At 41.4% G+C, this 26,788-nt stretch overlaps 1 protein-coding gene and 1 long non-coding RNA gene across 4 annotated transcripts; one reads left to right on the forward strand and one right to left on the reverse strand.

Annotated features, from left to right (window-relative positions):
* Nucleotides 1–133: 133 nt before the first annotated feature.
* On the reverse strand, nt 134–3,034 carry LOC142062071 (uncharacterized). The gene is made up of 3 exons (XR_012662365.1): nt 2,677–3,034; nt 2,117–2,294; nt 134–615 (listed from the first exon to the last, which is right to left on the reverse strand). It is a non-coding gene; the product is annotated as an uncharacterized LOC142062071 (long non-coding RNA).
* TRMT61A (tRNA methyltransferase 61A) lies at nt 2,888–26,346 on the forward strand. Of its 3 annotated transcripts, none has more exons than XM_075104002.1 (4): nt 2,888–2,989; nt 5,616–5,980; nt 15,425–15,691; nt 24,932–26,346. In XM_075104002.1, exons 2-4 carry the CDS (start codon nt 5,650–5,652, stop codon nt 25,258–25,260), a joined length of 927 nt encoding a protein of 308 aa, XP_074960103.1. In that variant the 5' UTR covers nt 2,888–2,989; nt 5,616–5,649; the 3' UTR covers nt 25,261–26,346. The 3 variants fall into 3 exon arrangements, with proteins under 3 accessions (XP_074960103.1, XP_074960101.1, XP_074960102.1); XM_075104000.1 differs by lacking the exon at nt 2,888–2,989 and adding an exon at nt 3,027–3,125; XM_075104001.1 differs by lacking the exon at nt 2,888–2,989 and adding an exon at nt 3,246–3,940.
* The last annotated feature ends 442 nt before the right edge of the window (nt 26,347–26,788 follow it).

The raw sequence follows: 26,788 nt of genomic DNA on the forward strand, positions 1-26,788 counted from the left end.
TAGTTTCACACATTGCTCATGTTTCAGAACAGTGTAAGTTGCAAATAATGCCACCACGAAGCAAGTATTAAATGAATATAAGTATAAAATCGTACCCGCAGCCCTCAAAATAAATTTAATATTGCAGGATGACCTCGGTTGCAACACTTTCTTAATTTAATATTTTCTTCAATCTTTTTGTCAAAGTCACACATAGTTCAGATTGTGGATTTTTAAATGTAAACCACTCAGTTATTGATTTTATAACAATAGAAATAAAACTAAGAACATTTTCTTATAGCACACCATATTTTTGTAGCATTTTTCTTCACAAAAAAAGTATATCAGGGTAGTTACTAAAGGCTCCTTCTGTTTTATTCCACAGTCTGTGGCTACACAAACAGAGAAGCAATCAACTGTTCTGTACTATAATTGTTCTGTAGATCTGCAGTCAAGGGCACCTCAAGAACCAAAATCCAAGGATCCATTTATATTCATTGGATACGCTCTTTCCCTCCCAGTCTTGCAGAACAGGGAATACCAGTCATTGTAGTTATTATAAGCTGGTAGTATTCTCAATGTGCCATTCATTACAGCACTTCCAACACAGACACCTCTTCTTCACAAAACTTTTGTCTGAAAAGGAGACATGGAAAGAGAGTCACGGTTCGGTTGTTTCCACCAAAAACAACCAAAATATATCCAATTTACCTGTTTAACAAACAATTCACCCTCTACCCCCTTTTCCTCACCACTACTTGACAAATTTCTAGCATGCAGTAAGTCAGAAGTGGCTATTACCTCACTGGGTTTTATTCAGACAGCATTTTAAGATTTACTCAAAGCTATGGGTAAATTGGATCCTACCTTTGTTACAGCATCCCTTCCCAGCTTCCCCAGTGACTTAATTACAGATACTGTGCAGTGTGTCAACAGTGTCTGATCAGCCGTTTTATCTAGCTCATCTGCTGAAAGAGTACTTTCTTTGGATAAGCCTGTATGGCCTGTTAGACTGTGATAAAGGCACTTTCTGTGCTGGGATGGTATCTTAGTGCATACAGACTTACATGCTACGTTACCGTTCTGCAGCTCAGGATGGAAAGGTGGAGTGATTCCTCCAGAGATCCCCACGTGAGCTTTAACAATGAAGAATTAAGGGAAGTTAATCATGGGCCATGCAGCTAACTTCCTAAAAGTCTTAATTATAAATGTTGTGCAGTGTACAACTGCAAGAGGAGATGGGCATGAGCTAGCGAATGTGTCTTCTGAAATTACTTGCGTGAATGTAAGATGAACCTGAAGAATCGGGATAAACACCTTCTTGAAAACCTCAAAGAATATTTCAAATCAGGAAATAGCAAGAGAAAGACAACTAAATAGCACTTGACAGATAAACATAACACTCATATCAGTAGATTAAATTGGTTTATAGCTGCATGCTGAACTTCTCAAATGAAACCTCTCTTCCAATTTATATTTATAGCTTAAAATATTTTTGCCTAGTTATTTTCTTTGGTGTATTTTTTCATACTGCTTAGGCAGTCTGTTGAAAATTACTGATCGTTTCCAGTGAGCTGAGTGCCTGCGGAAACTCAGAGTTGCTGAGTGTCTTGATCTTTCATAGTCAGGCCCACAGTGATCTGAACAGCGGTTTATCATGGGAAAGGACGGACATAAAAACATGAACAATGACAAATATAACCAATGACACTAAAAATGACAGAAAAAAAACAGGGTAGGGGAAAATATAAAGGCACAGTAGAGCCATGATTGCCAGTCAGAAAAACAGCTGAGTAGGAGTTCACAGTTTAAGAAACCTCTGAAACTGCATACATTATGTTTAGTTTAGATGGAGGAGAGTTTCGTAACTAAATAACAGAGTACTGCAATTATGATATGGGCAGGTCAATAGCATAACAAACAGTATGTTCTCACTGAAGGTAATGGGCAAAAATTCCCTTATACTTGATGGAATCACATCCATTAAAAAAAAAATCACAAAATGTCATCTAAATGGCTCTCCGTTATTGTGTTCTTGGTTGTGGAAGGATGACTTTTTCTCCACTGTTGTGTATTACAGGTTACTGGTGAACACAGCGCTGTACAGAGCATTATCTGATTTAGCGGGGAGCATTACCTGCAAGTCCAGGGTGATTCACATGCTCTCTGCTATGCCCATACCCTCCCATGCCAGGCGGCCTGGGCTTGTTGCAAGCAGAAGATGAGGCAATACTCTCCTCCTTTGCTCCTTCTTGCCTCCTGACTACATCCCCCGTACCACCGGGGCATGTGGGGCTCTCCACATCACTTCAGTCCTAAACATGAGACAGAAGTAGGAGTTAGTACCATGCTATTTGAGGTTTAGATAACGATTCCGCTGCTTCTGAGCCCACATTGTGGTTTCTCCTACAGCATTATGAAACCCGTATGAAGACCTCAGTTGGCCTTGAGCTGCCCTGGGGGAGGGCAGGCAGAGCTTTCTGGAAGCCACCTGCTTTGGCGCCAGAGGTGAGGCCCAGCGAAACGCAGAGCCCTTCCCTGGGGAAGGGGCTTCACCCCTGCTGGCGGCGGCCCTCAGGGCTCCCCAAACACACGCTTGATGAGTTACAAACATGGGTTCCCGTTGGGTTCACTGGTAACCCTCGTGGCCCTTTGCAGCAACCCGCCACCCGCTGGGACCCCTCAAGTGTCACCAACAGGCACGGCGAACGGCGGCCGCCTCTCTGCGCCCTCACGCTCCCACAGCCGGCTGATTCCGCCGCCCCTCGCCCACCCCCGCCCGGCTCGGCGAGGGGTGCCGGCAGGGCTGCTGAGGGCGTCGCTGGCCGCCCCCCTCCTCAGGGACCCAGCAAGGAGCGCTGGGAGGGCGGGAGGCTGGGTCGGGCTGCGAGGCGAAGGGCTGAGGGGACGGACGCCTTGATCGGGCGGGGAGGGCCGGGGCCGAGAGGCCGGGTGACGGCGGGAGCCGGGGCCGAGGAGCCGGGCGGCGCCAGCGGCTCCCCGGCGGCAGGTAGGGCTGGCGGGGGCGGAGGCGGCGGGGAGGCGGGAGCGTCAGCAGCCTGCGACCGGGGCGGAAGGAGGCGCTGGGCGGGCACCGCGTGTGAGGAGAGCCGGCCCGGGCCTGCTGGCCGGGCTCAGCCCCGGAGGTAACGGCTCTGGGGATGGGGAGGGCTTGTGGCTGCTGGGGGGAGGCGAGGCCCTGAGGCGGCGGGGCACTGGGGCGCGGGGAGAAGCGACCCTCGGGGCGGGCGGGAGGCCCTGCGGCCGCGGGCAGCCCTCCTGGAACGGGGCGCCGGGAAGCGGATTCACCGGCCTCCCTGTTACCGGGGGGCCTGCACTGCCCGGGAGCTGAGGCGGTTATGTCTGCTTCCCCCTCCTTCTCCTCCTCCCCGGGAGGTTCCCCCTGCTGCCCTGTCCAGCAGCCAGGCCTCTCAGAGAGGGAAGAGGCAGCCTGCCAGGTCTGCGTGGAAGCTGGTCAGGAGAGGGAGAGGTGTATCTGGTTTATTATGGTTGAGGGGAACACAGAACCATTTCAGCGGTTTGATTTGTGATGCTGCGAAGCATCGCCTGGGTTATTGACTTTAGGTCGCTCCGGGCAGGGCAAGCCCACAGAAAAGTCCTAACCTCTTCCCACAAGGCACTGCCACGCCTTCCCCTCCACAGCACCCTGTGGCAAAAATAATGCTGTACCAAGCCATCTGCATGCTACCCAGAGAGTAAATGAGAGACATGGAACAACAGTGCTTGAGGCTCTGCATTGGTAGGGAATGGTAAATGATTGAAAATTAATGAAAATGAGTGTTTGTGGATCACTGTGCACCCTGCCATAGGGGGAGACAAAGAAACTATCAAAACTCATCTCAGACCCTGAATTTACTCCACGTGTACGTGCCAGGTGAGATCTGAGCCTGAGAGATCCGTCACTTGGGATGTCAGCGTACACTTGTGACAATTAGCTGTGGTAAGTGTCGTGGCTCAAAGGAAGGCAAAGAAACTGGAAGCCAGTTTGTGTAATCAAAGGGAGAATAATTCTTTCCGTGTCCTGCAGATGTGTCACAGTCATGTTGCTTTTGCACATGGTGTAACTACAGTCTAAATACTGTGAAAGAAATGGATTATAGTTGAGCACCTTTCAAATGGTACTGTTCCAAATAAGAGCTGAAAACTATGTTGCATTAATAATATCTAGAATGAGAACAAGTGTCATTTATGAATGATTAAGACATGAATATAATCATGAGTTACAAGCAATAAAACACTTAAGCATTTGTACTATCTCACAAAGCCCAGCCTGTATACATTCCTGAATTCATGGGCTGCCCTTCTTGCTGTTTCACCCTATGTCCAGACAGGCTGCTTCTGCTTTGGCATCTGAATACCTTATGCAATAAGCATGTCAGAAGCTTTGGAAGTTTTGGCCACAAGCACATCTGTTTATCAGTCTCAGTGACTGCAGCAGAAAAATTATAAATCTGGCTGTTTAACAGCAAGTTGAACTACAAGGAGTTTCAGTCAACAAAAACAGACTAGATTTTGAGAACTGAAAAAATTTTAGTGAAAACGATGAAGTAGGACCAAGCTGTTACATATTCAATACAAAAGTGTTGGAATCAAATAATTATTCTGAAACCAAAAGTAACACTGCTCTTAATTCTTTCATGGAAGAAGTACCAGAAACCTCACTTTGAAAGCCGCCTGTCATACGCTTTAATTTCTAACTCTGGGATCACCATTACTTCATTAAAAGCTTCCTTCCACAAACTGGTCGACCTGCAGCTTAGATAGTTGCCTTATCTGAAAGGCAATGCCAGGTTTCGTTGTAAGCCGCCTTCCAGTTTCTAGCTTGTCTTCTCAAAGACAACAAAATTTAATTGTAATTCTGTAAACAGCTCTGAGACCATGGGGCTAAAGTGATACAACTGTTTGCATTAGCTTGCAAATGGTTGTTGACATTTAGTTGCAGCACAGATCACTTCCCAGACAATTACTTTGCACCCCCAATGGCAAATTAAAGGCCACACTACTCTTTTTTCCTTGTAGTTAGTCAAATTTATGCATAAATTAATGCAGATACTACCATATCCTACCTCTAAACATTCATGTGCAAAACTTTGAAGTAAACTTTTGTTAGTGGTCCTAAAAACTAGTGACAAGTTTTTAGTGACAACTAGTGACTACTAGCCAGGCAAGTAGCTGTTGTCTTATGTTGTAAATCACCAAGGGATAAGCCAGCAGAAGGAAATAAAAGTTACTCCTTAACAGCATACTCTGAGAGCTTGTGAACTGGAGTTTAAGAGTGCTGAAATTGATATTACCTTGCAAGTTTCTCAGTAGTATTGTGGAGCAGGCTGAGTAAATTATAATGTATTTCCTACATTTTCTTTAAAATGTACCATAAAATGGGAAAAATACCGGTTATATTAAAATCTGTGGGATCTTTCCATTGTTTTTAATCAATGATCAAGAGTGCAGTGGGGAAGGGGTCCCTGAACTTCATGGAGTTCTCTTGCTGACACCTTATTTGCACAGTCTGGTTTTGTTCTATATTGGGGAAAATAAAGTTACTTGGTTTTATGTCTATAGTTTCAGCTCCATTGTGATCCTGCAAAACTCTCTTGACATTTATTCTCTTCTAGGTGACATTCGTCAGCCAACTACAAGACTGTCACAATGAGTTTTGTTGAATATGGAGATACAATAAAGGATGGTGACACAGCTATTGTGTTCTTGGGCCATGAATCCATGTTTCCCGTGAAAGTCCGGCATGGTACTGTAACTCAGACTAAGTACGGGGTCATCAGGCATTCCACAGACCTCATAGGCAAGAAGTATGGCTCCAAAGTGACCTGCAGTAAAGGAGGATGGGTGTTTATTCTTCATCCAACTCCAGAACTGTGGACCATGAATCTTCCACATAGGACGCAGATTCTTTATTCCACCGACATCTCTATAATCACCATGATGTTAGAACTGAAACCAGGCTCCATAGTATGCGAATCAGGTAATAATTAATATGTCGGAATAATTTATTAAGAACTAACATCAACACTTTTGTGAAAAAACAGTCTTATCGTTACATTTTGCAAAAAATCTCCTTTTTTTCCATTGTGATATAGTTTTCCCAGCCTACACATTGAGCAGTTCTATTTCATATGTACATGTTATCAGCTGCTGTTTCTTCAACACGTAATCTTACCTCAGTATGCTAGCTTCATGTACGTGTATACCTTTGCGTGTGAGTTTGATTAATTAATCTTCTTAAAATAAATATGTAAGCATTTGTCTTTGCCTTTTCTGAAACTCTTGTTAAGTACTTTTAAAATAATTTTAAATATGGGCTTTGAATCAAAATTCAGGCACTTGAATTTGCAGTTTGAGAGAAAATAGTTGAGGTAAATCAGTGAAGGAGACTCTAATGATAGGGTGTTGAACTAATAAGGGAAATAAATTGGCAGTACTTATAGAATGTGATACCATGTAAGTACATATATTTCGTCTTTCTCTTTCTCTGTGTGATCCACTTGTAGCACCACAACTGCATGCAAAACCACTGTAGCTATGTAGTACAATGGATGATGTGTTCATCACAGGGCTGTGTTTTGTTTCTAAACTTGGTTTAATTTAATACAGCTTCATGATTTTGCTTAATTTGCAAGTAAGGAATGAAATTTTGTATTAATATTTTCCTGGTTACATACAGTTTATAATAATGCCTTCATGACTTCATTACTGCCAGGCAGTATAAGGCATGCTTGATCTGATGGCATCTCTGTATTTTGTAAAAATATGAACTGAGGTAATTTGTCCTTGTTTTTTCTGGCTGTTTCCTTTGAGTCTTTTTATGAAGCAGTTTCTTACACTTCCCTCTCAAGCATAGATATGGCAAACGATTAGCATGACGAGGTTGTGCTGCACTCCATTTTCTTGCATTTAACGTTTCCTGTTCCCACTCAAGCATAATTTTGGGCAGCTTTTCAGGCATAATGACCATGTTCCAACACAACTGAAAAGCTGCTTATCTCTGCATCCAGTTGCACCCATTAAGAAACGCGTGGTATATGGAGCTGGTTGCTGTATAGCAGCACTTAAAACAGGCAAAGCCATGTGCAGAAGCTTCTGGTATGGCTAAAATGGTTGGGGGGTCCTGTGAGTTTATAATTTGGTTTGTAGGACACCCAGGCATTTTTAGGGTTGTCATGGGAAGTAGCAGTATTGTTCGCTGGGCAGCTCTTCACCTCTTCCCCTCCCTGCTATGTTTAGACAGGATGGGAAAAATAAACATAGCAAGTTATTCACTTGGAATAGGTGAATGTTAAAGTACAGAGCTGCACATAAAATGTTTTCCGTAGTGTCAAAGGTACCTAGAGAGGATGAAAATGTTTAAAAGTTCGTTTAGCTAATGAATGGGAATTTAGCTAATAAATGGAAACACTTGATGAGGTAACATATCTGGATTCCCAAAACTGTTATGAGTAAAAAGTCATAGCCACAATCAGTCATTTTGCTAATGGGAAACTGTCCCCAGGTTTATTTTAATGCCTATGCTGTCAAAGTATTATAACTTCAGCTTTCCAGGAAAAACGAACACTTTTACTACTGTAGTTGTTTTTGTATTGCTTGAAAAATTCACTGTTCACAAAGAAAGAAGGAAGGAAGGAAGGAAGGAAAGAAAGAAAAAGAAAGAAAGCATTGCATCAGATTCATCCAGTTAACCTTGAAGCAAGAGATTTTACTGCAAATTTGCTCACAACTGACTGGAAGTGGTGATTTGAATTAAAAATGTTACAGGTATTGACAACCCGAGCCTCCAGTTTGATGATGTAACCTACTTTGGTGCCATCCTAAATTAGACGGTATTCAGTGGTCCAAAATCATTAGTTCTAGATTAACCTTGTGTAGCCCAGACAGAACTAGCCCAATGGAGGTTAATAGAAACAAGACAGGATATCTGGTCTAGTAATGACGTTTGAGTCTGCTTCCTGCTGGTGCTGGTTTTAGATGTATTTTGAGCATTAATTAGCATGAAGGTCCGTCTTTTTTATTATTTGAAATTGCACTGATATACATAGTTGCTGTAGGGACTGGCAAAGCGGGCACTGTGAAGAGGCCAGACTCTTTTCCTCTTGTCTTGCTAATTAGACCGTGGAAGAGTACCCTGCCTTTACCTTCTGTAAGCAAGCAGAATTGTGGATTAGTCTCCACAACTGTATGAAGAAAGGATCGATAAAGTAAGATGAAATACCCTTTGTGTCATGTTGTAATGCTGTGAATACGAGTGTAAATGATCTTCTGTGTGTGATTATAAAAATTCAGTAGAATACCAGAAGGCTTAATTTTATCACTTGAATTATGCAGTTTAAATTGATTAGTCATGATTTGTCATAAATGGTATAAACGTATTAATACAGTTTTTACTATTTTAAATAATCTTTAATAAATACATGAAGAGCAAGCTTGTCAGCAGTGCATGTATAATTTAAACGATCCAGACATACTCTACTGAGGCTATATGGGAACTTGACATCTGCCTGATGTTTCATGGTGGAGGTATAGGAACATGATCCTTTTTCTGTCTTCTGCTAATTTCTAATTTATAAAGGTATGGTGAGATTAAAAAACTGTCAACTCCGTTGCTGGAGCTAAGATCTCTTGAAAACATTGGTCCCTGATCTAAGGAATTCCCCACTTTGATACAGTCTAAAGCAGCCTGATCTTTCCAGAATTGAAGGATACTTGAGATAGCTGCTAAAATACCTGTTGCAGGTGGCCTGGTAGTGTGAAACTTTAATTCTCATCAGGTAGCTCTGATCCCTTCATTGCATGTGCAGCCACTGTCTTCATAAAGGAAAAAGCTGAATACTTCCTTTTGTGTCACCCACTCTCTAAAACTAACCTTCATGTTAACTTCCCAGGCAAGGCTATTTTCAGTCCAGTGATTACAGCTGCCTGGAGTATAACAACTGCATTTGACAGCAGATTTTGAGGTTTTTACATTTATTTTTATACTACATTGGAACCACTATGAAACCCTTCAGATATTTTTTTCCAAACAAATGTGTGTAGAATCCTTTTTTTTGTTTGTTTTTCTTTCCAGTCCCCACATATCAAGGCTTTTTTACTGTCCTCTTTCCCTGGTGAGACCTAAACAAGTGTCTGTCCGAACTCTCAGAATTACTCAGGGAATGCAGTACAGCACTGTGAAACCTCATTTAATCTGATAAATCTCAGAAATATTTTGGCTTCGATGGAGTATAGTATTTAGACAAAATGTAATTTAGTCAAAAGTATTCTAACCACCATCCCACTGATCCTTCAGCATTCAGCAAAATCAGACTCACATGAGCAAAAATGTTAATTGGATTTTTTGTTCCTCTTCAGCTAAATCCCAAATTAAAAATTGCTAAACCCTGTTCATTGCCACACAGCAATGGGTTTCTGAGCCCATAGACTGAATTTCTGAAGACTGAGAACAGTATTCTGTGTCCTCACGGTTCCCCTGTGGAGGAGTAACGGGAGCTGCTGGACAGCCTTACACTAGAGCTTCGCAAAAACAATTGTGAGATTTTCGAACTCCTAGTCTGGGTATAGATTTTGTTAAGAGTACACTCATAAAAAAACAATGAGGTCTTAATGATTAATGCATACTTAATAAATAGTTTATTGTGGAGTCTCAGCAAGTCATCTGTATGCTTATGACTCTTCTGAAGGGCTTATAGACTCTTTGACAAATACTGCTCATGTCTTTAAAATTTTTGTGGCCTAAGTATATGTAAACTGTTTGCAGCTCTATCTTTAGTGTAAGGTACAGATCAAAGTTTGTAAGTATTAATTTGGTTTTGGAACATGCTCATACTAATGAAGTCTATGTTTTATAATGTCTCCCTTATCTACCTCTTAGCAGTTGTTCAGGTTAGAGTGAGAGAAGAATTCGAAAACCATATCCCTGTATAGCACCTTTTGAAGTATAAGAAAGGCCTCATCTGTACCAATACCAGAGAGCATAGTATTCTCTTGACGTATCAAAGAACTGAACCAAAACTGTGGCCACATGAGGTATCACTCTAATGTATTCAGACTTGTGGCTGACCTGCAGCTGGTGAGGAATGCTGTTCATAGCCTAAAGTGTTTGTTCCCAGGCTTTCTGGACTCACTTTCATCTTATCATTTCACTAGACCAACACGTGTTTCACAAACTCTGAACTTAACAGTATATGTCCATTCTGCAGAAGAACCCTCTCAAAAGAACTATGACTCTTGAATCTCTATGGAAAAATTCTTTGCAGTCTTCACATTCCCATTCGTTTTGTAGGCAGTGCCAGTCTTGAAAATTTCCCTATTATCCTTCCTGTAACTCCTCAGTCTGGTCAGTGAGCAGTGGCTGTCTCAGACTTCCAGCCTGCTGCCTAAAATGCCTATATTAGTATGGTGTCCACAACAGATAGGCAGGAGAAAGAGCTAGCCTTCTGTAAAGTGAACCTCTTAACGTGCTGTTTCCTCTTTCAGCCACCAGCTCATCTCCTTGAAGCTCTTTCCCTCCCTTTCCTCCTTCCTCTCTCTGTCCCTCCTTTTGTTGGGTTGTACCTCTGCTACCATGATTTGTTGCCTTGACTGTCTTCACAGTAAGATCTTTGGGTTAGTTTCCATCAGATGCTTAATATCTCTTCATATATTTGCTAAAAATTATTAATGATTCTCCTGTTACCTAAACTTGTCATGTACAATGAGCAGTCTTCCTCTGTTCGATGTTTTGACAGTTATTAGCTATGGAGTTGTTAGTTCTGTCTAAAGATTAATTTTCCTTTCGTTCTGAGGCTCCTTCCGTTCTCTTGGCTGACTCATGACCTGTCTTATTATTTTCTACGTCTAAGTGGCGTAGCTAGGAGACAAATACAGCAACACGCTGTCGTTGCTTTGTTGTATTTACTCATTTTAGAGTATCTTAGGTAGCCAAATTTTGCAGCAGAAACTTCGGTTCTATTAAAATGTTACTAGACATTGTATTGACCCAGTATTAAATAATACTCTGCATACTTTTCACTTTTCCTGTTTTCAAGCAATATGAACCCCTGTATGTACTTAGGAGCTTCTACAGCTTTACTCCAAAATGAGTTTGCTTATGCACTGCTGTAAACATCTGTAAGTCCTAAATCACAATTTGTAGTTCCTTTTTTAGAAAGAAGCACCCATGAGGAGAAATTTTTAGGGAAGACAAGCCAAGTGATAGCCTGCAATGAGGAAATGTAGTGGAACACAGAATGAGGTCACTTATGTTTATAGCATGGGTGGGATTCCAGGAGGTTAGGCAAATATCCTTTGCAATAAGAAAACTGGACTAAACAGAATACAGCATAAAAATATACTCTCTTATTGCTGCGGTAACACTTATGTTTCTATTGACAGTGTTCGGTTGTCCCCTGCAGCTTTGAAAAGCTGAGGAACGATCTTAACCTGAACATTGTCTCAAGATGGCTGAGGTCTGTGGAGGCTTCTCTGTGGAAAACCTGTCACTTGAATAAGCAGAGAGTGAGAAGAACAGATCTGTTTGAGGTCAGGGGAATGATTGGGGAGTTCATCTGATCAATACTTTCTTGTCTGCAAATCAGAAGAAAGTATCGGTAGGTGCTGAGCTAGAGTGTCCACTTGTTAGGATTGAAATCCTTCTAAAACTGCAGTGTTTTCCTTGTCTTAGGTGAGGGCAGAGGCACTCCCCTGAGCTTCAAGGTATCAGAGAAGAATGGAGTGTGCTTGAGCCCAAGAAGAAGGGAAAGATGCTACATAGGTCTGCAGGGCCATTGGCCACCTAACTCATGTGGTTTGGACTGAGATGGACCACCTTCCTAGTCTACATGCTGATCCTCTACATAGTGCCTCCTCTTCAGATTTTGAGCTTTGAGTCTGCAATGCAGATGTCTGCTTTTTGACTATGTTTAAGATCACGGAATAGTCAATGCAAAAGAGCACCATATTTTCCAAAGGCATTAGCAATGACCTAAGTGCTCACCTAAGTGAGCTCTAAAACAGCAGCTGTGATGTTAAGAATGTCTTCAGTACACTTTGAATTACCATTTTACCTGTCTTCTGTAGAGTTCATTCATTATTAATATGCTCTAGTTAAATGGGCATTGTCCTGTGGTAGAAAGCAAACAGTTTCTAAGGCTATTTATAGTGCAAGCTGTCAGAAAGGCAAGCGTCCTGGTGTAAAAATTATAAACTGTATTTGTTCTAGAAATTGTCTTGCCTTCTGCTTTCTAGGCCAAATCCGGAGCATAGGCATTTCACTGAACCTATATGAAAATGAAAATCTATCGAAGTCCATCCAGTTCTTAACTCACCTCTTATGATACAAAATACTAATTCTGAGCATTCGTTTTTTTGGTTTGTTTGTATGCAGGTAATTCAGCTACGATATTTCAGGTTTGGTAGCATTCTAGTTCATGTCTCAGTAGTGCTCCTTGCGTTTTTCTTATTCCCTGACTGATTCTGTATCATGCTAAGGATGCCCTTCACTTCCCAAGCAAACCTGAACATGACTAGAACTTATTCCAAACTGGTGTCAAAGACTCTTTGACCACATTTTGCTGAATTCTGCTTTTTTCAGTGGCAATTTTGAAATAAGGACAGAGGGAAATTAAAAAGGAATAGAGAAGGTGGTGGGAGGACTCAGATGTTGAATGTTGCAGATTTGCAGGGGAGAAGGTGAATATAAACATTCATTTCCCCTTCTGCACCATTAGAGAAACATAGGGTTGAACCCCTGCATTCTGTAGACAGTACTGGTTGGGCTTTAGGGGTTGTGTTGAGTATGGACTCATGCTGAACTCCCAGACCCTCATATTCTTGATAAGTCACATCAAGCGTGCTGAACTATCAGGCACATGAGAGTTGAGGGCCATCATCATATCACAGGACTGGGTTCAGAATCTGTCATCTCTTCGAGGAGAGATTTTGCAATGGTGGGTGATTCATAACCATCTTGTTCTTTGTTTCCTGCAGTTTTGAGAGTGTTGTCACGGAGAGGGCAGGCAGCATCTTCAGAATACACTAATTGATGATGTTAGTGTGATAGAATTTGGTATGTTAAAATGTGATACATATATATTATTCTCACGTTTGTGGTAGCCAGTCAACAATAAATAATTCCTGGCAACCTTGTTTAGCAACAGCTCAGTCTGTAATATGCCTGCAAGTGGTGACTTCCAACATCCTGGGTTTAGTTCAAGTTTTGGCTTGGAGTGTTTGTGAATAAAAAACAGAGTATCAGAAAATAGGCCAAAAAATCTTAATGGGTTTTCCTAGGAAGGAAACAAACAGTATCTTCTGTGGTGTTTTTAAGAGCAGTTTTAAAAGGAAAGTGATTAAAAATGTAACAGAATATGAACAAGGAAACTGGAATACATGCGCAAGTTGCCTCTTTTCTGCTTACAGCCCAGCTGTGCTGACAGGCCTTCTGTTCACTCCTTTAGATTAGCAGAGAAACATACAGAAAGTGCACCATATTACCCATTTGAGAGGTAAAATAATTAATTCCATCAGTTTGCAAAAGTTCTCAGTTGTGCAATCCTGCCTTCTGGCATGAAATGTAAAGGCAGAATTTCAGTCATTTTAGCATCCTATGAACAATAGGACCTTGCTCTTGTCATTTAAAAAAAAGAATCATTGACATGCTATTTCTTTGCTCTGCACATCTATCACTGAGTTTTTACAACCACATGGCTACTGTGCTACCATTACTTCTTTTGACCAGGGAAAAGTTTGTGTTGACATTTAGAGCCTACAGGTGCTGCAACCAGATAGTTCTTCATGTGTGCACATGTCTTTTGCCCTTTGTTTGCTTTATTTTAATACTGGCATGGATACATAGATTTTCACTTCAAATAAATTCATGTGTCTCAGTTTCTCTCTTCCCTTGGATGTCTCTGAGGGCAGTGCTAAAATCTATAGGTCTCCCTCCCGGACTAATCTGCCCCACTAAAGCTGGGGGGAGGGTGCTGCCTGCCTATGGGGTCAGAGCCCTCTCAGAGGGAAGCCGAGGAGTGGTGCTGATTCTGCAGCGCAGTCGGTTGATCTGGTGGCAAACATGGGCCGTGAGCTCTGTTTACAGTCTGAATGGCTCCCCTTTCAGAGCTGTCGGATTAAATACGGTGCCGCAGGAATGTCTCTCCCCTTACGTGACTAGAGGGCAAGAACCCTGGATCTGTCAGTAAACTTTGACTTCCTGTACAGTTACGGAAATTATCGCTCCACTTAAGCAGCTGTACCAGCCCCTGTGTCCCCTAATTAATTTCCTTTCTACTAGTTTCTGAGCTTTCTCCACCACTGCTGTACTTCAGGTTCTGTCCTTTTTGAGTTTTTTAAGATTTATGTTAGTTGAAAGAACTCGCTTCAGGCTGAAATTTAGCCTGAACAGTCATTGAAGAGAGCTAGAAATAGATTTTATTTCTACAGGAGAAATGTGTTCCAAGTACAGACTTATAAATCAATAAACACAGATAATTTGGGGCTGCTGTGGGGTTTTGAGTTTGGGGGGTTATTCATTAAATGCCACTTGAGTGAGTAATTTGTAATGTGAATTGGTATATGTGTGTTTTCTTCAGTGAAAATGTTGGTTATTAGTCATTCATCTATTTAATATGCCAGTGGATCATTAAAAATAAGTCTCCTAAATTATCAAACTAAAGCAAAAAAATCTGTCTTAATAGTTAGTCTCTGGCTGTACATGGTAATTCTACTTACATACCATTTCACGTTTGTGATGGATCTCATTAGATTTCGTTAAGAATGTGTAGGCATGTATGTATGTGAGTCACCTGCAAAATCAGGGCATTTGGTCTGCATGGCTGCAAGGAGCTGAGAGGCCTTAGTTGTGGATAATTTCAGTGGGAGCTGAGGATGGCCAGTGTCTCTTAAGAGGCCCGGGCAAACAGACTCCATATCCTGAAGGCCATTTGTTTGCATGGACATCAATAGGATTTTCAAGCTTGGACACTTGCCAACATCTTTTCTTTGCGTTAATGAAGTATAAGGTTTTGAAAATATGTTAAAATTTGCCTTCATCTCTTTTCACCCTACAAGAGTCTTGACACTTCGAGAAAAACTCTCTAGCTAATTTCCCTGAATATTTCCTGTCACATTTACTTCCTTGTGTTCCCTTGGAGCACTTGTTAGAGCTATAGCTGACCCTTGGCATTATTTTTCTACTTGAGGGAGACAGGACAGGTCCTGAGTTTGCCAGATTTTTAATTAATGCTTTGAGGACTCTGAAAACTATCTCCTAGGTCATTTAGTCCCTCTCTCCTTGTGAAGGAAGGACTGTCCTCTTTCAGTAGTTTAACCAATGGTTTCTATTCATTTGGGTTTTGAGTAAGTGTTCCAAGCAGGAGGACTAATGGAGAAGACCCTTGTTCTAATGTTGAAAGGCATTTCATGAGTTGTTTGTCTTTTCTAGGTACAGGCAGCGGATCCCTCTCCCATGCTCTCATCAGGACAGTGGCTCCCACAGGACACCTGTACACAGTGGAGTTCCACCAACAGAGAGCCGAGAAGGCCAGGGAGGAATTTCGGGAGCATGGGGTAGAGCATCTGGTCACCGTGACCAACCAGGATGTCTGCAAAAATGGGTTTGGTGTCTCAAACATTGCAGATGCCGTGTTCCTAGATATTCCTTCTCCATGGGAAGCCATAGGACATGCAAAGTCAGCATTAAAAGCTGAAGGTAACTGCACTTACCTCTTTCTGTTCAGGAAGTGCTGTGCATGCTCACCTCTCTGCCTTTGAGCCATACGCTAGATCTGTTCACTTCCATTGTGTGATTGCTGTTCTCAAATGTCAAAGTCTAGGCATTTCTAAGGCTGAAAAACCTTCAAAAGAGGTCTTCAGTTTATAGTGGAAGATTTGAAAGGGGAAGTACTTTTTCCTACAGGCCTGTGCTAGCTGCTACAATTAGCATGGGCAGTTTATAAAAAACCCTTTGACTATTTGTCAAGTGCATTTTGCTAGATCTGAGGTGTGTGGGAAGCAGCAGTAACAATAAATGCTGAAAGCAAATTTCTTTGGCAATTCAGTGGAAAGGTGTTTCTATAGAAGGTGTTCAGACGCACTGCATCAATCATTGCAGATTTGAACCTATATAACAGAGCACCCCATCAGTAATGTTAAAGAATACTTGGTTATACTTAAATATGCTTGCCAATTTCTGCCTTAAATCTCTGCTGCTGGAGCTAATGATGAGTTTGTCGTTGGTGGCAGTGTGGATGGAACATAAAGGCTGTTCTAGCTTATGCCAGTTATTCCAGGATTGTGACAGCAAGTGAGAACTGCTGTTGAGGTATTGGGTTGATTTCATCAGTTTATAACAAATCTTTTCCCTACTGAAAAATAAACTTCGGTGAATAAATCATTCTTTTATCCTGGAATAAATTTTCCCCTAATTAATGTTACACTAGTGTAACTATACTAGTGTGGATCTGAACTAACCTGTACCAGATCACTTCCATCTACAAAAGTGACTTTTCTAATCAAGAGGGCATGGAGTGCTGAACAGTGCTGGGACATGAGTTTAGTAAAACTCAATTATGTGCCAAGGCTCAGCTCTTTGTTAAAATATGTAATCACAGGCCTGACTGTGATTAAGTAAAATGCTAGGTCTTCTTGAAATCACAGGATTTGAGCTTGTTCTTAAAGGTCACTGAATGTGCATTGCCTTGCTCGGTCAGGACTAACCCAGCTGCTAGGCTACCTCAGCTACTGCTGAAAATTTTCTAGAAAGCTTTCTGATACCAATGTAACACATGCTTTCTTTAAAAAGTGAACAAAGAGAGACTTGTTAGCGGTCTGTACCTGCAAGCGTTACAGCTCTATATTTAGCTGCTTTCCAGTGTGTCCTGGGAAAAAACAATTTTCACTGCACTGTACGATGCCCTTCCCATGCTCAAATTATCTAATCTAGTGAGCACAACATTCAGCTGACTTCCAAGCTTAGGAGGCGCTGCATTGCGCAGTCCAATTTGAATTATTTAAGTGGTGCATGTTTAGAATACTAAGCAGAGCTGCTTGAACAGTTCCAAGTTTTGAGTCCTTGTCTCACTCCAGCATTTGAAATCCTAGAAAAGGTATTACAGTCCCAAACTGGCCATACCATCTGGCTCTACTTTACTGGGCTATGCTAGAAGATTACATCTGCCTTGGCAATATACATAATACTTTTAAATCCCACGTTTTTGTGCTTGTGAAGTGGCATCATGCACTTTATGTACCAGTCAAAAGGCAAAGTTGCTGATCCTTGCTGCAGTTTTTGCTGCAAACAGCCACCAGTGTCTGAGAGCTGGTGGTGGTCTAAGGCTCATCTTTTGGGTCTCACAGTACCTGACTAAGCCAGAGACTTTTTTTTTATTTTGCTATTTTTCATATAAACAAAGGCTGGGTTTTTTTTTTTTTTTAATATAAAATATAATTGATCGCAGTAGTAATAGGTACAAACTTACACACATTTCTGTTTTATTCCAAATCATGCGGGTAGTTTTGTTGTGGCCTTTTTTTACTGCTGTAAAATCTAAAATATGATAGAAGGGTATCTGTAACTGCTTCCCTTTCCCTACCACAGGCAGATAATTTTATAGTGCTCCTTTGTTTTGTTTTCAAATAGTTAAAGCTCTTCTGCAGTAAGAACAGCCTGTGCACATACCGCTGCTATTCACTGCCATTCCAAGGGTTAGTATGGTGATAAAACATCAGTGGATAAAATGAGTCGTTCCAGTCTTTTCCCTCCATGCCCTCCCTCTCACATCTGGACAGGGTCACATTTGAACCATTCATATTGTGGGTTTTATTGTGATGTGCCATGCAGATATCTCAGAGTAACTGCCAGATAGTGGTAATTTATTCCCTAAAGCCTTAAGGTACTTTGAATGAAATCAGAGCTAAGCGAATTCAATACATAGCATTAGCTAGCCTCCTCTTTAAAACTACAGTAGTCATTATAGAGTGTTCAGCTGGGGCAGCGTGTAAGAGTTCTTAACCTTAACAAAACCTTATCAAATCAGTGTTTTCTCTCCTACTTAAGCTCAAGATCCTGAATAGTTGCAGCTTCTAGTAGGCTGAGTGTTAATGATCCTCTTTACAGAGTACATTTATCACTCACATTATGCCTTGCAGTGTGCTGTAAATACACAACTTACAGTAGCTTGGCCTCCCGTTTAAAGCACTGCCAACCTCTGACGAGCTAAAAGAATAAAGTGGCACAGTAGGTTTGTGACTAGGAGGTTCTTATTTTCTGGTGATGTGCTCTGCTGACGTTCAGGCTTGCATCTCAGCTGCATCTTTCTGTGCTGATTTCACCCCTCACACTTTCAGCAGAAATGCTGCTTGTCATATCTCTTGGGCATTGCTGCACTGCAGAACTTGCTTTCATTTCCAGACCTGCACTGTTTTCCTTTTGCAGCATTTGCTGATTAATGCTTTTCTGTAGTCATAGCTGCTGTTCCCAATATCTGACCTTGGTAGTTTTGCAAAGTTGCTGTTAACCCCTTCAGGCTAAATTTTTAAAAAATGAAGAAAATGGAAAAATTACAAAAATATCCTCAATATTCTACAGTTCTTAAATGCCCTGAAACCTTTGACTAAGAGTCATCTCACAGCTGAATACTGTAGTGCTTTGAACATAATTCTACACCCCCACCTACTCTACTCTCATAAATATTGTCTTTCTTCCAAGGCTGTGGAATATGAGGGAGAAACCCATTTGTACAATAATTCTCACAGAAATTTTAAGTTTTCCGGTAAGGAGATAGAAAAATACAGCCATATATTAGGTTGGATTGGCCTCTTGCATTAAAAATCAGTCCTTGGTGGTGTTTAAATTAACAATCTGAGGAACCAAATAATTAAAACCACCCCTCTTTTATTTCCTTTCTTTCTTTCAAAGATTTTACACTTAAATTCACACTTGCCACTCCCTCTTGAACATCATAGAGCCCCTAAATTATGAGTTTGTCAAACTGTGATCCTTGAGATATCACCTGAATCAGGTAACATGGTGCTGTCAGGTCTCCCCCCAAAACTCTGCACGGAAAATTCCCTATGAATATCTCCCTGTTTGGGCCTCTGCGTTTCCTGCCATCACCAAAGCCCTTCAGCAGTACTCTGCTCTTTGTAGTAGTAGTTGGTTTTCATTTCCAAAGTCTTATATTTGTTTAGTTTGTACACAATGGACTTAAACCAGGTCTCGTTTTCATTTTTCCCTTTAGTGCAGCCATTGATTGTTGTCCTAACCTGCCAGGTTTGGTTATTAGAGATGTTGTATAAGAGAATAAGTAATATCTCACCCTCCTGGTAGCCTGTGGTACAGGTAAGGCATTTCCTGGTTTAGCTAGTTTCAATTTTCATTTGGGCTTGCCTCCTTCCTCCCCTGAGCTTTCAGGGAGTACCACATCCATGTAGAAAATCTCACTGGCTATTTTTCTTGAGCCCCAGAGGTTGTTCATGGTCCCATTTTTAAACCACCCAGTTGCTGCTTTGAGGAGCAGCTGAAATCCCTGGCCAAAAGTCTCACCCCTGTGGTATCTGGGTAGGGAGTACCCCAGGCTGAATCACACTGAGAAGAGGGCAGTGACATCAAGGCTGATATTGTTTGGGCTCGGGCTACCTCAAGAACATACAGGGAATGTGTTAGGGCAGGAAGGGAAGCCTAACAGTCTAGCGTGCTGTTGTCCTCCACCCATGCAGGTGTTACCCAAGTCAGTATCAATGCTTCTCATGTCCCCAGGAGGTTGTTCTGGATTAAATGAATGAATGAAGCTGTAAGTGCTTGCTAAAAATATGGGCACCAGCCTTTGCTACTGTGGTACCTGCTTTGATTCGAAGGAGAATTAACTCAAGGTGAGGTTAAAGATCCACAAACTAACTTTAAATTGAAGCGTATACTCTCACTACTGAGAGGCCATCTGGTCTAGTGCAAAGCTGCCCCACTAGGATCCAGGACCAGGTGCTAACCCGCAAAGCAGCAGCAGCAGCACTGGCTGTTTGCTGAGCCAGTCCCAGTAGTTGTATCTCATTGGAGGGCATTAACCTAGCTCCGGTCTGTCACGGATTGGTAGGTCGGGTGCACACGATGGGCCTGGCCTGAAGTAAAAGTGATTCTTTCAGTGTCATGGGTCAAACAGAAGGATTCCCATTGTAATTCATGCTTGTGGAATGCTGGGCTTTACACAGTTTATAGGAAATAGTTTGGGATGGAAGGATCCTTGAAGGAAGTTGTTAGGTTTTCTTCCCCAATTTGGAGCCAACTGATATTATAATTTCCTTGTTGCATGCTTTTGCCAGCCCCTAATAGTGAGCAGGAATAAATTCCTTTTGAAGGATGCACCTACAAATGTAGTTGTTCAGGTCACAGTTGCAGAAAATCACATCAGGCTTCTATTAATGAGCTAGGAAGTGATTTGGAGAAAATTTTCTTTTCTGAATCAAGAAACATCCTTTGATTTCTTTCAACAGCCGAATCCTCTAATTTCACTTGTCAGGGAAGCTACATCAAATCGCCCACGAGCACACTCGCTTAAAGGACATTCTGTCCCCTTTTACAGAGGGAATATTTTTAGTGTCCTACTAGCACAAAGTAAATGCCACGGTGATGCTGCTCAGTGACTCTCCTGCCTCGCCCCTGCATAATGATAATGCCTGTGTGATTTTTTTTCTTCCATGAGATCTTTGTAACGTAATCTTCCAGTTATGACAATGCACTGAAGTCCCAAAACCCAGAGCTGTGTTCTTTTACCCGAGATAAAAATGCTGGGTTGTATTCTTTACATCACAGAATCGTTTCTAAAATTACAGGCCCTTTTTCCTGGAACTTAATGGTGCTGCACTACATATGTTTTTTGCATCTTCTGAATAATATTGGGATGATGAAAAAACCTGTCAGAGCACTTGTGACACATAATATAACCTACAGAAGTGAGAGCCCATAACTTGGACACATTTTATGTTTCATAAGTATGCACTGGAGTTCTTGTCAATTGGGTAGCACTGCCAGATTTTCCATACTTGAGATGTAGTGCAGATATTAGCTAAAAAGAACGGGTAGAGGTGTTAGTCCTTGCTCAGATGAACCAGAAACAAAATTGTTTGTTGGAATTGCGCAGGAACGTACCGGGAACTGCTATTGAAGGAGGAGCAGTTTTCAAGGCACTGACATCTTGTAAAGATGCAAGGGTGTGTCCCTTCATTACTAATTAGATACTGTCTGTTAAAATGTACAGTGCTATATGGATGCAAATCTTCTCTTTTATTTCCCCCTTCCCTTAAGCTCTCTTCTCTAATATTTCCAGCCTGAATTGTATTTCAATTTTCATATCCTCTCGACCCTACTGCTGGTTACAATGACTGCCAGGGCTGTGTGGGCTTGTTCCAGCCTACGGGTTCAGGAGATTTAACCTCTCCATTAAATGTTTCAAACTAACTCGCTCCCTGTAAAATTGAAGGTAGAAAAAAATACGAGTCTTTCATACAGCCTCATTATTCTCTTCTCCTCAACTGTAGCACTTGTCAGATGCATTATACATGAATAAACACATTTTTAGACAGCTCTTCAGATCAAAAAGCTCACACAGCTTCCCAATGTGAACAGGATTAGTCTCAGATAATTACTATATCAATTTATGATGACACACAGATCTCATTAACCAAATTTAGGAATGGTAGCGTTTCCTAAAAGGAGAGCTCTGAAAGAACACAAACTCAGTTTGTACTAAAAAGTTTCCGTTCAGTTGTTTTCACTGCTCTCTAGTCTAGTCCACCCCTTTGTGATACACAGACAGAGCAGTGTGCCCCAGTGAGCAGAGAGGGAGGGAGTACATGTCTTTTCTTCATTCACTAAGGAGTCCTTGGCATGGCAAGACAAAGCAATGCATATTCAAGTCCTTTAAGCCCTAAATGCCTCTTGATGTCTAAAGGACAAGAGGGCTCTCAAAGAATCTGAGAATTGTGAATGCTGAAATCTAGATTTGTATCTGTTTGGTGATTCTGACAGAAAGGGTGTTGCCTAGCTGGTAATCCAGCGAAGGTTCAGAGGGCAACTCTGTAGAGAATTCAGCGTAGAGAATTCAGAAGCATCTGGTCTGTTGAAGATGACAGTGTCTCTGCTCCTAGAACAGATGAGGATGTCCTTCTGAGTGCTGGTTTTCTGCTGCACAGAGTCCACTTTTTTGCTTGTCTAAATGCACCATGGCAATTGAAGCTTCCCAAATCTTTCTATTTTAGGCAGCCTCTTGCTGTCTGGAACTGCAATTTCATTTTTGCCTTCCAACCTTCTGCTAATTGTAGTTCTCCAATCTTCTCTTAATATCTGCTTAATCAAACAAGTCCACCCGGCAAGTCAATCCAGCCTGCCTGATGGTGTGTACAGGAAAAAGCAGAGGGGACCCCTCTCCCGCTTGTCAGGATCCACAGAGACAGATGCTTGGTGGTTTTGCTTCTAAGCTATTTGTAGGTATATTTATTTGGGAGTGATGTATAATAATACCCAGAACAATAGGTAGGAAAGGGTAAAAATTAACTTGGCAGAACTACTAAAACCCACTGGATGCTCTCAGTTATACGGGATACCAGCTGTTACACTGCTTTCTCATGCTTCATAACTGAGAAGCTTCCAGCAGTGCAGTAAGTAAAGTGACATTACTTTTTGCGCTTCCCCTCTGGATATTAGCTATTGCAAGCAAGACCTTTCTTCCCTACCAAGTGGCTTGAAAGCCTGTTTTCTGGAACCCCGCTTCCCCAAGCAGTCCACTTTGCCAGGAGGCAGTCTGATAAATCATCACCAAGTTTGGTGTTGCCGTGCTGTGCTCAGCTGACCATCCTGAGGCAAAATGAAGGGTGCTCTGCCTTTAATTGAAGGCTTGACAAGAACTGTAGGCGGCTCTGCAGCTTGTATGGCAACAGCTGTGTGCAGGCTTCTTAGCTTTTGACTGTAAATCTAGAACATGTGAATTTGAAAGCCTAAACATATCTTGAAACCCTTGTAGTCAGAATAAATAAGAACAGACTTACTGTAAATGTAAACATATTTTCCTTTTTTATTGCAATATAAAACACCAAAAACAAAAAGCCTGAATGAAATAGTAGTAAGTCTCTGGTCTCTGCAAATTCTTGCTTTGCAGACAAAGAGTCATTGTGAACTGACATTTAGCTAAGCTGGACATTCGTTCAGTTCCCTACGCAATAAGAATATAACATCTATCTTTATAACATATGTGTATCATAGTAGCTTTCTAATTATGTAACAGAAATTTCTTCCTGATCTTTTCTCTTTTACATCTACAAACATGGTAGAAGCATTTACTGCTTTGGCCAGAAAAGATTAGCTGTCTGATTCAGAATCATTTTGATAGCCCTGGCCATCCTGATGAACATATAAATCTAATTCCATGGGAGCTAGTGGACTGGGTGTGCAATTAAATCGGCATCAACAGAGTTGGTTAATAATGACACAGACCAGCATTAATTTTGCAGGTGATTATTAGGTTAGTTTTTTAATTGTCACTCTAGGGAATTACTTGTCCAGGGTGCTTTGTTCTGAAGATGCATGATAAGAACCTCTGGCTGTGGGGACTTTATTTCAGGACTAAAATGAAATCCTACTTAGTGTATGGTGGATTAATGGTCATGGAAAGCGTTCTTCCCCAGTCAGTACCCAGCACATCATTGCTGCACAGTAACTAGAGTGCTAGAGTGATGCTTTCAGACCTGATGCTTTCTTTTTTTAGAGATGTGACTTTAGAAACTAAAAAGGGAAAAAAAAAAGGGGAGTTTGAGATAAAGCAGGCTTCGCATAGTCCCAGTATAGCCTCTATTTTTAGCAGGATGCTTTGCTCTCACTTGCACAGGTTCTTTAACTACTTAGACAACTGGTGTTGGAAGGTTTGACTGGATGAGCCTGGGAGAGGGCTGGGAAGGAATGCAAATCAGGTCAGCAAGCATTGTCATCTAATTGTAATAAGTAAAACAATAACTGAAGCTGCATTGCCCAGTGTTCCTTCCCCTAGCACAAAAACTTTTCAGGAAGGGCAGTTGCCTTGTGAGACGCTGTGTCCTGGGTGAAAGCAGATGCCCTGGCTTTATGGCAGACAGTGTCCTTTTAATTCTTTGATCTCATTTGGCTGTGGCTTTTCAGAGTAAATCTGAATCATTCTATTCTCAGCTGTTAAGGTGACATTGTAGCATGCAGAAAGTTGTAGGGGGCTATTAGTACTCTGTATTTAGAATCAAAAATCCGAACTGTGCACAGACGAGGAGACAAGTGTTCGTTTATCACTTAAAAGTCCTGTCCTAGAGTTTTGAAGCATCTACTGTAAAAACTGCCTAGTGTGATATCTAGTAAACTTTAATGCTCAGGGGACATGCTAGTCAGCTTGACTAAAAGGGTAAAGCCTTAGCAGCACTCCATCTATGGCCTGGAGAGATTACTTTATTCTGTACACACATACCATCGTTCTCAAATCAACACAGCCGCTTTTGTCAGAGTGTGTGTGCATACACACTTATATTCTAATGAAGGCAACTCTGTACAGTGTGTAGAGAATGACTTCTGGCTTTGTATATGTGCCAACTTGAGCTCGGTGCCTCAATCCAGAACAGTGGATAGTGATTCCAAAAGAGTCGCTGCTCTAAAGGGATCAACTTTAACAGTTTTATCATGAACAAATGTGGTGGGCAACACTGAATTTGGAATATGAATTAATGTGCTGTTGCAATTTTTAAAGGGTCTGAAGCATCGTGTAGAGTCATCCACGTTTGATTTTGTGTGCTTTAAACACGCATAGCTGCCTCATGGAGATTTTCTTGAAAAATGTTTTCACTTTGTATGATAGCAATTCTATGTGCATCTGGGAGAATTTGAAAAACAAATAAAAAGCACTTCCTTTTTCTTTTTGCTCTCTTTTCTACTCCCTGTCTCATTTTGCAGGTGGCCGCATCTGCTCTTTCTCCCCCTGCATCGAACAAGTCCAAAGAACCTACCTAGCGATGGAAGAATATGGTTTTACTGAGATTAACACCTTGGAAATTCTGCTCCGAGTGTACAATGTAAGGACAATTAGTTTGCAAATCCCTGACCTTGGAAAAGCAGCTGAGGACAATTCTAGCACCGGCTTTGACAGCAGCAACCCATCAAACCAAGGTAGCCCATGCACTAAGCCGCAGCAAGGAACTGTGCAGTTCAAAAGCGGTGTGCCACTCAGGGAGATGGTCGGTCACACTGGGTACCTGACCTTTGCCACCAAGAGCCTGATTTAGTACATGCAGAGTTTGTGTGGTTTGGAGTGTTTTGTGTGTTTGTGCGTATATTCTGTTTTCATGGGTCTTTTTTGTAGGGCATCCAAATTTTTACTTGTCAGGGAATTCCATATATAGTCAGATTTGGTTGGAATATGCTTTGTTTAAATAGCAGACAGCATTAACCAGAGCAGCAACAAGGGAATGTTGAAACTCTGGAATGGTGCTCCACTTGCCGTCAGAAAGAAGATAAATTAATAGCAAATGGCCATTCACTGGAATGTGCAGAATAAAGATCTCTCCCGATAAGAGAGCAAAACAAACAGCACACTAATTGCAAATAAGTTGGATTTCTTCCTTCTCTTTTCTGAATTACTTTCCCAGGTTTATGTTTTTGGTTTTTTTTTTCTAGCACTACTAGCCACTCTTTTTTGTAACTTCTCTAGTGTCTGTGTTGCTCTTGGGAATGTGAAAGTGCCTACTTGCTTCATTTGCGAGGTTGTAGGGTTGCCAGCACGACCAATCACAGAATTAGTGTTTCCTTGGAATAGTGTTTGGCTGCACAGAGGATTACTGGCAGTGCTCAGGGACACAACCTCTCACTCTATTCCAGGCTGTCATCTGCAAATCATGTAGATTACACAGAGGTCAAAGAATTGTGTTAGTTGTTGGATTTGGTTTAAAATAGTATATTGTGCTCATCAATTTATAGTAGAAATTTGGACCTGGATTCATACTGTAGTCTTCTAATAGATCACCCACTTTCATAGTTGATGAATCCACTGTGAAAATTCACTGAACAGCTGGTTAATATTATCTGAACACCTTTTTGTAAGCCATGTAGCTGAGGTTCTGTTTGTTTGGTGTTTTATGTGCATTATGGTGCGCTATCTCCTTGCAGTTGAATGACAGATTGCTTTTGGCAGGATTTCTGTCTCCAAATTGCAACAACAATGCAAACGTAGTAAAATCCCCAACCAGCTTTATTAATTAAGTTTCCAGACCGTTTACTCTTTGGTCTTCCAAACAAAGCTGGTGGGTGTGATGAACTATTTGAATGCTGGATTAAATTTTGTATTTACAGATTAAAATAATTATGCAAATTTATGAACTTCCTTCTTTCTTTTTCTTTTTTTGTAATGAAATCACAAATATTTTATTCCAGCCACTCGTACTTTCTCAGGAAGTGTTTAGCTGTGCCTTGCATTCGGTACCTGAATATATTGATGGCCATGTAAGAAAAATAACCATTCATAAACTGCTGTGTGAACATTTGAACCTGATATGCCTCCCCCATTCTTGACAAAAATAAACAAAGCTAAGCTTTTAATGTGTCATAGCAGAACGCTAATCCATAATGGTTTAAAGAAAGCTCAACCGATCACGACAGCAAAGATAAACTGTTGAGCAGATTAAAGGCAGAAAGCAATTCTGTTGAACTAAATCGGTTATGTAAGTTGGCCTACAACTGCAGCATTTCTCCAGAAATTATGTGAAAGTTCTGTTTCTGCTGCCAGAAGGGCATGCAATAAACTGTTAACACTGTTTG

This window comes from Phalacrocorax aristotelis, chromosome 9, assembly GCF_949628215.1.
Source record: "Phalacrocorax aristotelis chromosome 9, bGulAri2.1, whole genome shotgun sequence".
Classification (NCBI taxonomy): domain Eukaryota; kingdom Metazoa; phylum Chordata; class Aves; order Suliformes; family Phalacrocoracidae; genus Phalacrocorax; species Phalacrocorax aristotelis.